The sequence below is a fragment of the Miscanthus floridulus genome, chromosome 8, assembly GCF_019320115.1.
Source record: "Miscanthus floridulus cultivar M001 chromosome 8, ASM1932011v1, whole genome shotgun sequence".
In the NCBI taxonomy this organism is placed as follows: domain Eukaryota; kingdom Viridiplantae; phylum Streptophyta; class Magnoliopsida; order Poales; family Poaceae; genus Miscanthus; species Miscanthus floridulus.
In genome coordinates, this window is record NC_089587.1 from 67,467,952 (window position 1) to 67,483,320 (window position 15,369).

A 15,369-nucleotide genomic window follows, 5' to 3' on the forward strand; every position below is an offset into this window, starting at 1 on the left:
GCAAGAAAGAGAGGCGCGTGAGTGGTAGGGAATGCCTGGATAAGATCGCATCCAACGGTGCCAGGAGTGCCACGTGGGATGATCCAGCGACCACACGCTGCGCCACAGCACCAGGAAGGAGGCTATGAACGAGAGGATTATCATCAACTTAACAATAATTGTTGGTGAATTAAGCATCACCACAAGTACTATCTGCATTGACATTTCTCACTGTACAAGCAGCGCACACATCACAGACAGACTTCATATCTCATTCATTCATTCACAAGGTAAAGAAAGAAATGCAACTATCTGCTGACCACCTCTCATTCTCTATATGATCTGATCTGATCCAGAAGAAAGAAACGAACACTCTGACCTCCCTACATTATTATCCGACACAGCTGGTTTCAGTTAATCCCCAGACCTCCCTCCCTCCCTTTTGCAACCTATGTGCTACTCATTTTTCTTTTCATGTACACTACATACATGCAGTCATGACTTCGCCGCCACCGCCTCCGTGGCAGCAGCAGTTTCCTCAGCGCTCGCCCTGCCTGGAAGCAGCGCCGAGGGAGCTTGGATCTGTGCGATCTCCAGCAGGATCTTGTTGAGGGACTGCGGCTTCGAGAAGAAGGGGCAGTGGTCGCCGCCCTTGATCTTGAAGATGTCGTCAGGAGGGTTCTCGCGGACCAGCTTCTCCTGGGCGTCCGGCGACAGCATGTGGTCATCGAGCGTCTGGATGAAGTAGCGGCGGACAGTGCCGTAGTTCTCTGGGGTGAGGGAGAGCTTCTCCATGATTGGGGCTAGAGGGATAGGCCTTATGGACACCGCGGCTAGCGCCATATCCTGCATATTATGAAGCATGTGCAAACTTGTTAACAAGTCAACTGGAAATACAGGCTGGCATGAGAATGCTGGATACAATACATCTTTTAACAGGTTCTGGTTGCATAATGGTAGAACACAATGTACTCACCTTGGAAGGTGTTTGATTGAAATAGAGCCCCTTGATCTGCTGTTTATCGAACATCAGCCCAGTAGGAGGCTTGTCCTTTCCATTTCCATAAACTAAAAACTGTGATTCTTGCAAGAAAACATCTGCTGACCGGAGCTGTGAAATGCAGGTTAACGTAAGCTCCCATTGAATATGTACATGGAAATGTTATAAACACATAAAGAGGGATTCCATACTTCCTCAGAGAACACATCAAAGGGCCGCTGGCCATCCTTCACCATCGTAGCTGTAAGAAACACCGCCTTTGATATCTTTTTGGGGTATTTCTCCAATGCATATGACACACTTGCACCTCCGCAACTATGGCCGACCAAAATAACCTGCATTATCGTCGTTACAAACACAGTGGTCAGAAAAGCTGAATGTTTCCTCCCAAAAAAATAAATGTACACAGAACAGCAGATGTAACAGCCACCTTCTCATCTTCAGGAAGTTTATCAAGGTAATCAATCAATGGCTTGGAGTAATCTGCTAATGTAGCTATGCTGTTTGTATCAGTATGGTCTATGCCAGAACCTGTGAGATCTAAGGCAACAGGATCTAAACCAGCTTCCTCCAAGTGTGAGATGGTCTTGTACCAACACCAAGCACCAAATCCTTCTCCATGAACAAGGACAATTTTCTTTGTTTCCAAATTCTCCAGAACAATTGGGGCCTGAAAGCATATACCAGCAGCACCATTCAAAATCTTTTTTTTTTCCTAAGAAACCACAAGATAATGTTTGTATGAAAATGTTACATTTTCTTCTTACTTTAACTGTTGACAAGGCTAAGGACAAAGAGATAAAACTACTCTTAGGAATTTACAGGTCAGGCAACAAAAACCGTAACTAGCAAACAAGTTATAAATGAGACAAAGTTTTGAATATGGGACCATGCTGTTAAAGCAGTTAGGTTAATGCTGAGGTGCTAGCATTGTCTTGTAGTCCCAATGCCATATAAATTTCTCCTTGAATAGACAACCAAGTCTTGTACTTATGTGTGACAAGAGTTGCACACAAAGATACCTTTTGAACATATAGTGGCATAAGACAATGATATATAGGCTACTAAATAATCCATAATTTTTAGAAAATTAGCAAGTGTATGAACATTTGAACAAAAAATTCCTGTTATGCTTTAGGTGAAAAGCATGCATAGAATAAGAAAAGGCATGCCCAGCATACCAAGAGAACTGAATTAAAAAGAAACCAGAACTATTTTGGCTGGCACAGGGGAAAAGCAACTGTACCACCATTTTATTATGAACAAGATCAAGGTTCCAAATTGTAGCAAAGTATTAGGCATATATGCTTACAATGACATCTAAAGACTCAAGCTAGGTTATTTAATTTTGAAGTATATATATACTTGAACAGGGCATTTAGCACAGGAGTACAGCACCAAGCAAGATGGAAACACAACTTCCTATTCAGTATGCTATAATTCCACACGATGGAACTACCTTGAAGTTCTAACATGTTCCAGAACCGGGAACACCAAGTTTTTATCACTTAACTATTGGCAGAAAGTCACTATTCAAATACAACTCAACTTTACCTAACCAAGGAAGCTACAGAGAAATAATTGAAAATGTTTATATGGGAGACAAAAATAATTCAAAAGGTTAGGACAGTTTCCAAGTAAAAAAGAAGAAAAATCCTTCGGCAAACAAAAAGGCACAACACAAACAACTAGTTGAACTCACTACTCACCCAATCACATTAAGTCCGACACTATCAACCACATTATAAATCAATAGATCAACCAAGAGCAGTTACATACGAACAAATACATCCAGGCCAAAGTTGGAGTCAAGTCACAGTCCAAGCTACCCCGCAATAGTGACGTACTGATTTTAAGAGCAGAATGCTACTGAACAAACACCTCAATCATGAAAAATCTGTATGAAAAGTTGCTACCAGAACAATTTCTAGGAACTGTCCAGCGCTAATTCTTACACCTAACTACCTAAGCACATATTGCAAATGACCGAATACTATGGATTACAGAAGCTTGGCACAATTGACCATATACAGAAAATTATGGCAGCACCAAAATGTAAAATTCTAAGGTAACATTAATAACACTAATATTGGATTTAGAGCGCAAGAACGCTGGACAAGGTTGGAGAAAGCAAGCAAGTGAAATTGGAAGTGAAAGAAAAGGGTAGGTAGTATGAGGCTTACGGGCTTGGCATTCGTGACGGAGTCCGGCAGGTCGCCGCGGCGCCGGGAGCTGGTGGAGCCGGGTCCCATGCGCCGAGACAGGGAGGCCCCGGCGTCGATGCGGCGCGACATGGAGCCGCCGGCGTCGAGGTGCTGGTGGATGGCCATGGCCAGCGCTTGGCGGTGCAGGAGCTCCTCCTCCGCGGGCGTGAGCTTGGGCCCGCCGCGCGCCGACCGCGCGCTCCCCATCCGCTTGCTGCGCGACACCAAGGCCGCGCCCCGCTGCTCCTTGCGCGGCATGCACGCGAACGCGTTGCCCATTGGGAACGCAAAATCCGAGACGGGGAAACGAGTGTGGGAACAAGCCGCAAAGCTGCCGCGCAAGATTCAGACAACACAAGAACGGAGGACTGTGGACTGGGCAGCAAGCAAATTGCGCCAAAGGCGAGCGAGAGCAAAGAAACCAAGGGAAAAGGGAGGAATTTTAAAGCAGGAACTGAGCTCTGCTTCAAGAACACGCTTCTCTCACCACTGAGCGGTGGAAATCAAATCAGCGCGACTCGACACGAAATCCTCGGGGTGAAAGAATTCAACCTTTGAGAGGAACAAGTTGACCCCCGGCACCGGGAAAATGGAAACTCCGACGAAGTCAAGAAACTCCGAGAGGCGAGATTGGACTCCGGCGACGACGCATGGGTGACCAGAACAGAAACGCTATCCCTCGGTGGGCCGGCCTAGCAAATGAATTTCTTCTCGCCGCAAGGGAGGCAGAAGCACACACAGCACGGAGCAGATCTGAAAGAACAGGGCGGAATTTATGAGTGGTCCTTGCACCTAACTCGTCTCCACTGGAATCTCGCCGGAGCGATTTATTTCCCTCCCCTGCGCGGCACCTTCCGAACCGAGAAAAATAAAAGAGAAATCTTTGGCAGTCGATGCTAATCAAACAAGGGCCTCGTTTAGATCACTGTTTGGAATCAGTATTCGGTGCTGTAGCGTTTGTATTTGATAATTATTGTCTAATTATATTTTAACTAGGCTTAAAAAATTTGTTTCGTAATTTATAATTAAACTGTGTAATTAGTTTTTTTATCTATATTTAATACTTCATTCATGTGTACACAAATTTGATGTGATGAAGAGAGAGCGGAAAAACTAAACAAGGCCAGGGAAGGATGGGAGTTCAACGCCAAAGCCGCCGGATTGCAGGAAGCTTTTGGGCGGTTTCTAGGGAATTGTGTCTCTTGCCGTCTTCCTACTTGCTAGCTAGCGCGGACTATCGTCAAGACGCGCTAGCTGTACACCGCTCTCCAGCTTTAGTTTGTTCTCTTCTGTAGAGAAAACAAAAGAAATGGTTTCTTTTATGCTGTTGCGATTTTATTTTATTTTATTATTCCACCCAAGTACACTGATTGTCTCGTTTGGTCTGGCTTTTGACCACCTCGCTGTCCTTGTCTTCTCCATCTTCTTCAGATAAAGATGAAAGTGGCAGCTCCTTTCCTTTCCCCTTCTGAAATCTGAAACACTTAAAATAACTTCCCTCCGGTGCTCTTTTCCTCTGGTTTTTCTTTGATTTCTGGGGAGCGGATATCCTGGTCTGCCCTTTTTCAGATCCCAGGACCTGCCTCTCACAATTATATTATCAGTCTATCAGCATGCAGCAATAAATCTGCAGTACTTTTCTCTCTCTCTCTTTTTTTTAATAACTGATGGAATGCAAAAGATAGTCGGTGTGTGTCTAGCTTTTGAGCTCCAGAATTTCGTCGGCCCTGATTTAAAGATATGTGGCTGCACGTCTGCACGACTGCACCTATGATTTGCTGGAGAAAAAAGTGAGAATAGGGCCACCTGATGAACGAACACAAACAGAACGGATGAAGCTCTGTTGGAAGTCAGGCCCCTTGTTTAGTGCCAGGAATTTGGATTTTGGGCTACTGTAGCACGTTCGTTTTTATTTGATAAATAGTGTTCAAACATGGACTAATTAGGCTCAAAATGTTCGTCTCGCAATTTCCCACCAAACTGTGCAATTAGTTTTTCTTTTCGTCTACATTTAATGCTCCATGCACGGGCCGCAAACATTCGATGTGATAGGTACTGTAGTAACTTTTTGGAAGTTGGGGTAGAACTAAACAAGGGCCAAGTAACCTTTATCCAGAGGGTTGGCTGGTTCGTATAGTTGTTGGTTCGTGAAAAAATACTGTTGGCTGATTTGTATGAAAAAAATATTATTTTAGCTAAAAATTTATGATGATTTACGACGTGTCTAAGCCAAACTAATATGCTTATCTTCCTTTGCAATTCTTTATTGCGTGGATCGCAGCGTTCAACAACTCCCTCCCATAAATTTGAGCCGTTGAAATGACGCTGGAATAGTGTGGTGCTGTAGGTGACTCAAAGTGAAATTGCTCACATGCTCATGCTGGCAGCTGGTGTGCGGTGTGCCATTGCCAGGACGGCAGTTACTTGCTCCTTATTTACTCAGCCACGTATATTTGGGTGAAGGCCTTGTTTAGTTACTCTCAAAATTCTAAGTTTTTTCACTCTCTCTCCATCACATCAATTTTTAGCCATTTGCATAGAGCATTAAATGTAGGTTAAAAAAACAACTAATTGTACAGTTTAGTTGGAAATCACGAGATGAATCTTTTGAGCTTAGTTGGTCCACGATTAGACAATATTTACCAAATAAGACGAAAGTGCTACTATTCATCGGGTTGAAATTTTTTTCAATCTAAACAAGGCCGAAGTTTGGGATTTTAACTATTGTACGATTTTGTTTTTATTTGGTAATTAGTATTCAATCATGGACTAATTAGGATCAAAACGTTCATCTCGCGATTTCTAACTAAACTGTGCAATTAGTTTTTTTTCGTCTACATTTAATGCTCTATGCACATATCGTAAGATTCGATGTGATAGCTACTATAGCACTTTTTGAGAAAAATTTTTGGAACTAAACATGACCTCATGTGGTTTTGGCCACCTTTTTCTTCTGCGTTCAGCCTTGAATTACGAGTAATCCTTCACGTCTATGGTCTCTATCCCTAAATAACTGTCGTTCTCACCTCTTGACAAGTCAAACTCTTTCAACTTTGACGAACTATATAAAAAATATTAATATTTGTAGTACATAATTAATATCATTAGATAGATCGTTAAATCTATTTTTCTAATAAACTTATTTAGAGATAAAAATATTGTTAATAATTTCTACAAACCTAGTTAAATTTAAAAAAATTTAAACATCACGAATACCATAACGACAGTTACTTAGGCACTGAGGAAGTAGTAAACTACTACTGACACGTGCGTACTCCTGTTTATAAGATACAAAGAATACCAAATCTTATAAATTTTGAACTCTTAAGATTAGTCAACTTCTATGAGGAGCATTAATTGGTGTAGGAAAGCTACACCAAAGCTATAGTAATTCAGATATAAGATTTCAGTATGATATATTGATTATTTATAGGAATCTACGAGTTTTTTTTTTTTTTGAAGAATTGGAGTCTAAGAGAAATGGATGGCCGAAATTGGCCGAAAGCACATATCTAAAGGCTCTCCAAATAAATGACCGTCCTAGAGATGCGTTGACCTTGCTTGCCATCATATTTTCCCTCTTTTTCCCTTTTTTCACATGCATGTTGAGTTGATCTGCCCTGACATTTTTTTAGATCTTGAGATGCGATGAGGTGTACGTGTACTGGTTTGCAAGTAGCACATGGGTCATGTCAAAAGCATGCCTGGCTCCCTGAATCCACGGTTAGTCAAGAAAGAAAATTATTCAGTGTTGTGTAGTAGTTAGTCACAACTCACGACAAGGTGATGTGCAGCAGTTGTCCTGGAGTTGTACGTATATGCCGTAGCCGTTTTGTTCTCTTTGAACAGAACCTACCTGGCTAGCAAACAGTGGCGTAGCTAGGATTTGTAGCTATGGTGGTCCAGTGTCTAAATTTTTTTAACCGCTATAAATTTAACTTATCAGTACACAAGTATATGAATTACAAAATACAATTAAAGGAAAAAGGACATATAGAGTTCTTAAAATAGACGAGTATAGCTTTCTTAACGTAGAATTGATCGAAATATTACATACCTATAATAGTTGAAGAAGAATATGTCACTACTTCTTATTCTTCTTGTCAGGCCTTCGCCTTCTAATAGCCATGAAAGTGTTGATGATCTCTTCTTCACTCAATTGTAAGAACATATCCCGCTCAGTAAAAGTCACTAGACAATCATCGAGAAGGCTATCACCCATCTTATTTCTCAACTTATTCTTGATAAAGGTCATTGCAGAAAATATTCTTTCAACACTTGCAGTAGCCACCGGTAGAAGCAATACCAATTTGATAAGTAAATAGACCCAATGATAAACTTTATCCCTCTTTGTTTCAACAAGTTTTACTGAGAGGTCAACAAGATTGTTTAGGCCTTTGAACATTTCATCTTTCCTCATGTCATCAATAAAAGTTTCAAGTTGCAGATCGAGTCTTAGCAAGTCTGAGCTTGAAAAATCATTAGGGTAAAATTTAGCAAGTCTATGTACCTTGTTTGCATCAAAAGAAGCGAAGGAATCTACTGGATTCAAAGCAGCCATACAAGTAAGCAACTCCATATTTACCTCATCAAACCGACTGTCAAGCTCTTGACTAATTTTATCAATGACTCCAATATATACTTCTCTTCTAAAGTGATCATCATTTGTTTGGTCCTGAGCAAAACGTGCTGATCTTCCATATGGCACATAATTATGTTCCATTCCAGGAACTTGAATACCATATTTGTTGCAAAATATTGTAACCCTTTGAAAAAATAAAACCCACCCTTCAGACCTCATTTGTTGCATTTTACTCTTTGCCAAACGGACAAGTGACATTGCATTAAGGATATCTTGGTCTTTTCTTTGCAAACACTCAGACAATTCATTTGTATGTCCAAGAATATCAAGCATCAAATGAGCACTGAAAATGAAATCAAATGACTCAAACACTCCAACCATAGTATGTATTTTTGGCCATTCACCCCTTTGTGAAGTATCTCGTCCAAGAGCTATGAGTACATCGCGAATTGTGGGATACATAGCAATCATGTAGACCACAGTTTTATAATGAGAACCCCATCGAGTGTCACCAGGTCTAGGCAGTCCCATCTCTTGATTTAACCCACTTCCAGATTCTAGTATACCACACTCAAGTGCTTTCATGACATTGGCATATTGGTGATGTCGAAGCATGCCATGACGCTTACAAGAGCTACCAACAATATTTAGCAAGAGGGATACTCGATCAAAAAACCACACACAATCATCATTGTCTTTGGCAACAGCAACAGGAACCAATTGGAGTTGATGTGCAAAACAGTGAACATAATAAGCAGAGGGTGATTCTTTCATAATCAAGGTTTTCAGCCCTTTAATCTCTCCTTTCATGTTACTAGCCCCATCATAGCCTTGACCACGGATTTGAGTTATAGTCAAACCATGACTAACTAGTAAAGATTGAATTGCTTCCTTAAGTGATGAAGAAGTAGTATCATCTACATGAACAATTCCAAGAAACCGCTCACATGGCCTTCCTAATTTATCAACATAACGCAAGCAAAGGGCTAGTTGTTCTTTATGAGAGACATCACTAGACTCATAAGCTAAAATTGTATAGTGATCATCCCCAATTTCCTTAATGATTTGATCTCTAGTCTCCATTGCACAACATTGAATAATTTCTTTTTGTATGTCTGGGCTAGTTAATGTGCAATTACCTGGAGCATTCTTCAAAACAAACTTGTCGACCTCTTCATTATTTGCTGCAAGCCACTTCAAAAGCTCAATGAAGTTCCCTCTGTTGCTAGACTCTTCACTTTCATCATGCCCACGGAATGCTAATCCTTGCTGCAAAAGAAATCTCAAACATCTAAGTGAATAAGTCAACCTAATCTTGTAGAGACGGCGCTCCTCATTATCCACCTTCACAATTTTATCATCAATTGCTCCATGGGGAGTCATAAATAAGTTATATCTTTCTTGAGCTGCGTTGTGAGCACTTGTTACACTTCCCACATGTAAATCAAGCGCGTCATTTCTATTCCAGTTTCTCCAACCACCTTCAACAAATGCAGATTTCTTACTTTTCTCCTTTCCAAACAAGTAGCACACAAAGCAAAATGCTGCTTCCTTCTTGACACTGTATTCAATCCATGGATATTTATAAAACCACATAGGATTGAATTGTCGATCCCTATTTTCAATTTTTCTACTTTCAAATTGATGTGCATAAGGTTGGAATGGACCTTTAATAATATATGATCGTCAAACTACATCTTGATCATTGATTGGATAATTTGCAATGGGTTGTCTTTCTCCCGGATCAAGTGGAAGCCGACTGATATCATAAATAGGTTCTTTTTGGGCATCTGGAGGTGGATTTGGAGGCATTGGAGTTGGAGTTATATTTTCTTCAATCACTCTATTTTGATCTGGATCATCTTCTTGTTCAGACATTGGAGTTCGAGTTACATTTTCTTCAATCACTCTATCTTGATCCACAGAAGGAGATTGAGAACAAGCCTTCTTCTTTGATTCATATTTCTAGAAAAGAGAGGCAATATCACCACTCCTCTTCATTTTTAACAAATCTGCATGAGAATTATATGACGTTTCAATTTACCAAACCAATAATCCAATACCGTAAAAAACATATAATTAAAATTAAATCAGTTTTATATACCCATACCCTGTGCACTTTTGCTGTTCCTGGCTTGCCAATTGTAGAAACGTGGATCCTCTGAATCTCCGATCCTGGCTGAAAGAAAAAGAAGCAGAAAGAAAAAGGAGAAACGTGAGTACAGAGTAGGGCTTTGGCTTAGCAAATAGCAATTGAGTCTTTGTCTTAGATTTTTGATGTACGTACGTACCTGATCTGCTGGGTTGCTGCTGCTCACGGAGTCACGGCAGCGTTTGTCGTCGTTGCTGCTCACGAAATCACAGCGTAGCGTTTGCCGTCGACCCGTCGTGGACTCAAACTCGAGGTCCTCTGTCCTCGTGGATTCGCCGCTCCCTGTGTTCGATCCGATCTCGATGGCCGCACCCACGCCGTACGGAGTAGAATACGTGATAACGTGAACCGTCGCCCGTCGGTCTCTCGCGAGTTGCAGTCCAGAAGGCCGGCCAAGCGTGTACACGATCAATTCTCCAGTATTGGCTTGTGATTCGTTGATTTGTTCCACAGGGATTCGGTTGTGATTCATTCCGAAGCTACACAGATGGGCTTCGGTTGGGCCGAGCACAGGGTGGTCCGTGGCCCACAGGGACCACCCTATAGCTCCGCCAGTGCTACCAAAGTAATCCATTCCTCATAGAGGGTGTTAGTGGTGGCTAATGAGAAAGGGACCCGGCATGAAGAGATGGGAGCTTACTAAGGCCTTCCACAGTGGGTAGTGATGTTGGATGGAAAAAAATAAGTCCCACAACAAAAACTGGCATTGACTCTTGATGCGATCTTCACGACGACTACTACACCATCAACAACTGCAAGGTGGTTCTGTTGCCATGTTGACTTCTCTATTTGTTGGTCCATCCCGCGAGGTTTTCGGTATCAATAGTTGGAATGAGCAAACAGAAAAGGTTTTTTTTATATTTTGGGCACCGACACTTGAACTTATGCCGCTCTCCCTTTGATGGTATCACTACAAGTTAGGCTCCGTTCGCTTCACTGAAAAAACAAACCAAAATACTGTTCCGGCTGATTTGTTGTGAGAGAAAAACATTATTCTGACTAAAATAACAAGCTAAAAAAGACGGATTATAAGATAAATGAACATGGCCTTAGCATCATCTGCCACAGTGCAGAGTGATGCTCCTATGTTCTCTTTCTTGTTTGGGCATCACTTCAAACACACGTCGTGGAGAGCCTAAGTTCCAAAGGAGAACATAACCTTTCACAAAGCACAAGTGCACAATAACTAGTTCAATACATAAAACTTTGGAGAGAAAAAAAAATCAAACAGTTAACCTTTCCACGGCGGTTGAGGACACAATCACTTGAACCCTTACCAATCATGGTGATTGCAAAACAGTTTCTGAGACCATCATGTAGCGAAATTGGGCACCACCAAAGTGCAATTTTTTTGTTGAGTTGCTCCTACAGGACAGGATGTGATGAACTGCAGATCGGCTTGCAAGACTTGGCTAGCCTAACCAATAGATATGCATATATGTTGTTGCATCCCACCCTACGCATCTCACGCACCGTACATGCTGTCGCTCGGCCCAGCACTTCCTTCTCATTCACCGTGCCTCCCCTATGCTAGATCCTCTCACATCCTATCTCCACCTGACCTCATCTTACTTGCATGCCGACATAATGGTAGGGAGTTGGGCAGGGGCGCAACGGGTTTGTCGGGCCATCAGGCCGGCCTAGCCTAGCTAAACCCTTGTAGGGGTCATGCCTGAGCCGAAGACACGAAACAAAAGGTAATTAGATCATGCCTTAACAGGCTTAGTCGCCCGTTTGGCCATCTATATTGGTGGCGAAGATCAAGAAGAGGCATGCTCTTGGTGTATTGCCTATGCCAAGAGCACTGGCGGAGCTACAGGGTGGTCCCTGTGGGCCACGGACCACCCTGCGCTCGGCCCAACCGAAGCCCATCCGTGTAGCTCTAGAACGAATCACAACCGAATCCCTGTGGAACGAATCAACGAATCACAAGCCAATACTGGAGAATTGATCGTGTACACGCTTGGCTGGCCTTCTGGACTGCAACTCACGAGAGACCGATGGGCGATGGTTCACGTTATCACGTATTCTACTCTGTACGAGCGTGGGTGCGGCCATCGAGATCGGATCGAGCACAGGGAGCGGCGAATCCACGAGGACGGAGGACCTCGAGTTCGAGTCCACGACGGGTCGACGGCAAACGCTACGCTGTGATTCCGTGAGCAGCAACGACGACAAACGCTGCCAGTGACTCCGTGAGCAGCAGCAACCCAGCCATAGGATCAGGTACGTACGTACATCAAAAATCTAAGACGAAGACTCAATTGCTATTTGCTAAGCCAAAGCCCTACTCTGTACTCACGTTTCTCCTTTTTCTTTCTGCTTCTTTTTCTTTCAGCCAGGATCGGAGATTCGGAGGATCCACGTTTCTGCAATTGGCAAGCCAGGAACAGCAAAAGTGCACAGGGTATGGGTATATAAAACTGATTTAATTTTAATTATATGTTTTTTACGGCATTGGATTATTGGTTTGGTAAATTGAAACGTCATATAATTCTCATGCAGATTTGTTAAAAATGAAGAGGAGTGGTGATATTGCCTCTCTTTTCCAGAAATATGAATCAAAGAAGAAGGCTTGTTCTCAATCTCCTTCTGTGGATCAAGATAGAGTGATTGAAGAAAATGTAACTCGAACTCCAATGTCTGAACAAGAAGATGATCCAGATCAAAATAGAGTGATTGAAGAAAATATAACTCCAACTCCAATGCCTCCAAATCCACCTCCAGTTGCCCAAAAAGAACCTATTTATGATATCAGTCGGCTTCCACTTGATCCGGGAGAAAGACAACCCATTGCAAATTATCCAGTCAATGATCAAGATGCAGTTCGATGATCATATATTATTAAAGGTCCATTCCAACCTTATGCACATCAATTTGAAAGTAGAAAAATTGGAAATAGGGATCGACAATTCAATCCTATGTGGTTTTATAAATATCCATGGATTGAATACAGTGTCAAGAAGGAAGCAGCATTTTGCTTTGTGTGCTACTTGTTTGGAAAGGAGAAAAGTAAGAAATCTGCATTTGTTGAAGGTGGTTGGAGAAATTGGAATAGAAATGACGCACTTGATTTACATGTGGGAAGTGTAACAAGTGCTCACAACGCAGCTCAAGAAAGATATAACTTATTTATGACTCCCCATGGAGCAATTGATGATAAAATTGTGAAGGTGGATAATGAGGAGCGCCGTCTCTACAAGATTAGGTTGACTTATTCACTTAGATGTTTGAGATTTCTTTTGCAGCAAGGATTAGCATTCTGTGGGCATGATGAAAGTGAAGAGTCTAGCAACAGAGGGAACTTCATTGAGCTTTTGAAGTGGCTTGCAGCAAATAATGAAGAGGTCGACAAGTTTGTTTTGAAGAATGCTCCAGGTAATTGCACATTAACTAGCCCAGACATACAAAAAGAAATTATTCAATGTTGTGCAATGGAGACTAGAGATCAAATCATTAAGGAAATTGGGGATGATCACTATACAATTTTAGCTGATGAGTCTAGTGATGTCTCTCATAAAGAACAACTAGCCCTTTGCTTGCGTTATGTTGATAAATCAGGAAGGCCATGTGAGCGGTTTCTTGGAATTGTTCATGTAGATGATACTACTTCTTCATCACTTAAGGAAGCAATTCAATCTTTACTAGTTAGTCATGGTTTGACTATAACTCAAATCCGTGGTCAAGGCTATGATGGGGCTAGTAACATGAAAGGAGAGATTAAAGGGCTGAAAACCTTGATTATGAAAGAATCACCCTCTGTTTATTATGTTCACTGTTTTGCACATCAACTCCAATTGGTTCTTGTTGCTGTTGCCAAAGACAATGATGATTGTGTGTGGTTTTTTGATCGAGTATCCCTCTTGCTAAATATTGTTGGTAGCTCTTGTAAGCGTCATGGCATGCTTCGACATCACCAATATGCCAATGTCATGAAAGCACTTGAGTGTCGTATACTAGAATCTGGAAGTGGGTTAAATCAAGAGATGGGACTGCCTAGACCTGGTGACACTCGATGGGGTTCTCATTATAAAACTGTGGTCAACATGATTGCTATGTATCCCACAATTCGCGATGTACTCATAGCTCTTGGACGAGATACTTCACAAAGGGGTGAATGGCCAAAAATACATACTATGGTTGGAGTGTTTGAGTCATTTGATTTCATTTTCAGTGCTCATTTGATGCTTGATATTCTTGGACATACAAATGAATTGTCTGAGTGTTTGCAAAGAAAAGACCAAGATATCCTTAATGCAATGTCACTTGTCCGTTTGGCAAAGAGTAAAATGCAACAAATGAGGTCTGAAGGGTGGGTTTCATTTTTTCAAAGGGTTACAATATTTTGCAACAAATATGGTATTCAAGTTCCTGGAATGGAACATAATTATGTGCCATATGGAAGATCAGCACGTTTTGCTCAGGACCAAACAAATGATGATCACTTTAGAAGAGAAGTATATATTGGAGTCATTGATAAAATTAGTCAAGAGCTTGACAGTCGGTTTGATGAGGTAAATATGGAGTTGCTTACTTGTATGGCTGCTTTGAATCCAGTAGATTCCTTCGCTTCTTTTGATGCAAACAAGGTACATAGACTTGCTAAATTTTACCCTAATGATTTTTCAAGCTCAGACTTGCTAAGACTCGATCTGCAACTTGAAACTTTTATTGATGACATGAGGAAAGATGAAATGTTCAAAGGCCTAAACAATCTTGTTGACCTCTCAGTAAAACTTGTTGAAACAAAGAGGGATAAAGTTTATCATTGGGTCTATTTACTTATCAAATTGGTATTGCTTCTACCGGTGGCTACTGCAAGTGTTGAAAGAATATTTTCTGCAATGACCTTTATCAAGAATAAGTTGAGAAATAAGATGGGTGATAGCCTTCTCGATGATTGTCTAGTGACTTTTATTGAGCGGGATATGTTCTTACAATTGAGTGAAGAAGAGATCATCAACACTTTCATGGCTATTAGAAGGCGAAGGCCTGACAAGAAGAATAAGAAGTAGTGACATATTCTTCTTCAACTATTATAGGTATGTAATATTTCGATCAATTCTACGTTAAGAAAGCTATACTCGTCTATTTTAAGAACTCTATATGTCCTTTTTCCTTTAATTGTATTTTGTAATTCATATACTTGTGTACTGATAAGTTAAATTTATAGCGGTTAAAAAATTTAGACACTGGACCACCATAGCTACAAATCCTAGCTACGCCACTGGCCAAGAGGTCGAAGGCGCTAGCTCTAAAATTTTCTGCTTTGAGAGTACATGATTGTTTTTTGTCTTGTCCTTCTTTGTTATTTTGTTGGACTTCTAGGCTTAGCCCAATTACCTCTATTTATTTAATACAAACGGCATGTCCTGTCTGTTCACTTAAAAAAGATGGTAAAAATTGGAGGAGATAGATTGTTGAGATTGCTACAATCTGGATAAACTGTTAA

General features: G+C 41.3%; 1 protein-coding gene and 2 pseudogenes across 2 annotated transcripts; 1 reads left to right on the forward strand and 2 right to left on the reverse strand.

Moving 5' to 3' along the window:
* Nucleotides 1-191: 191 nt before the first annotated feature.
* On the reverse strand, nucleotides 192-4,088 carry LOC136476589 (putative methylesterase 14, chloroplastic). Of its 2 annotated transcripts, none has more exons than XM_066474485.1 (5): nucleotides 3,163-4,088; nucleotides 1,410-1,694; nucleotides 1,171-1,314; nucleotides 956-1,090; nucleotides 192-825 (listed from the first exon to the last, which is right to left on the reverse strand). In XM_066474485.1, the coding sequence occupies exons 1-5, from the start codon at nucleotides 3,460-3,462 to the stop codon at nucleotides 475-477; spliced, it is 1,215 nt and encodes a 404-aa protein (XP_066330582.1). In that variant the 5' UTR covers nucleotides 3,463-4,088; the 3' UTR covers nucleotides 192-474. The 2 variants fall into 2 exon arrangements, with proteins under 2 accessions (XP_066330582.1, XP_066330583.1); XM_066474486.1 differs by having other exon boundaries at nucleotides 193-825; nucleotides 1,410-1,649; nucleotides 3,163-4,086.
* A 3,179-nt stretch (nucleotides 4,089-7,267) lies between these two features.
* Nucleotides 7,268-9,766, reverse strand: LOC136469290 (uncharacterized; annotated as a pseudogene).
* A 2,667-nt stretch (nucleotides 9,767-12,433) lies between these two features.
* LOC136469291 (uncharacterized) lies at nucleotides 12,434-14,932 on the forward strand (annotated as a pseudogene).
* The last annotated feature ends 437 nt before the right edge of the window (nucleotides 14,933-15,369 follow it).

Bases quoted from the DNA above. Each gene is read 5' to 3' on its own strand.
- LOC136476589 (XM_066474485.1), bottom strand. From the start codon at position 3,462: ATGGGCAACGCGTTCGCGTGCATGCCGCGCAAGGAGCAGCGGGGCGCG. The intron at 1,695-3,162 runs GTAAGCCTCATA...GTGGTTTCTTAG, and splicing joins CCGTCACGAATGCCAAGCCC to GAAAAAAAAAAGATTTTGAA. The intron at 1,315-1,409 runs GTGGCTGTTACA...ACGATAATGCAG, and splicing joins AACTTCCTGAAGATGAGAAG to GTTATTTTGGTCGGCCATAG.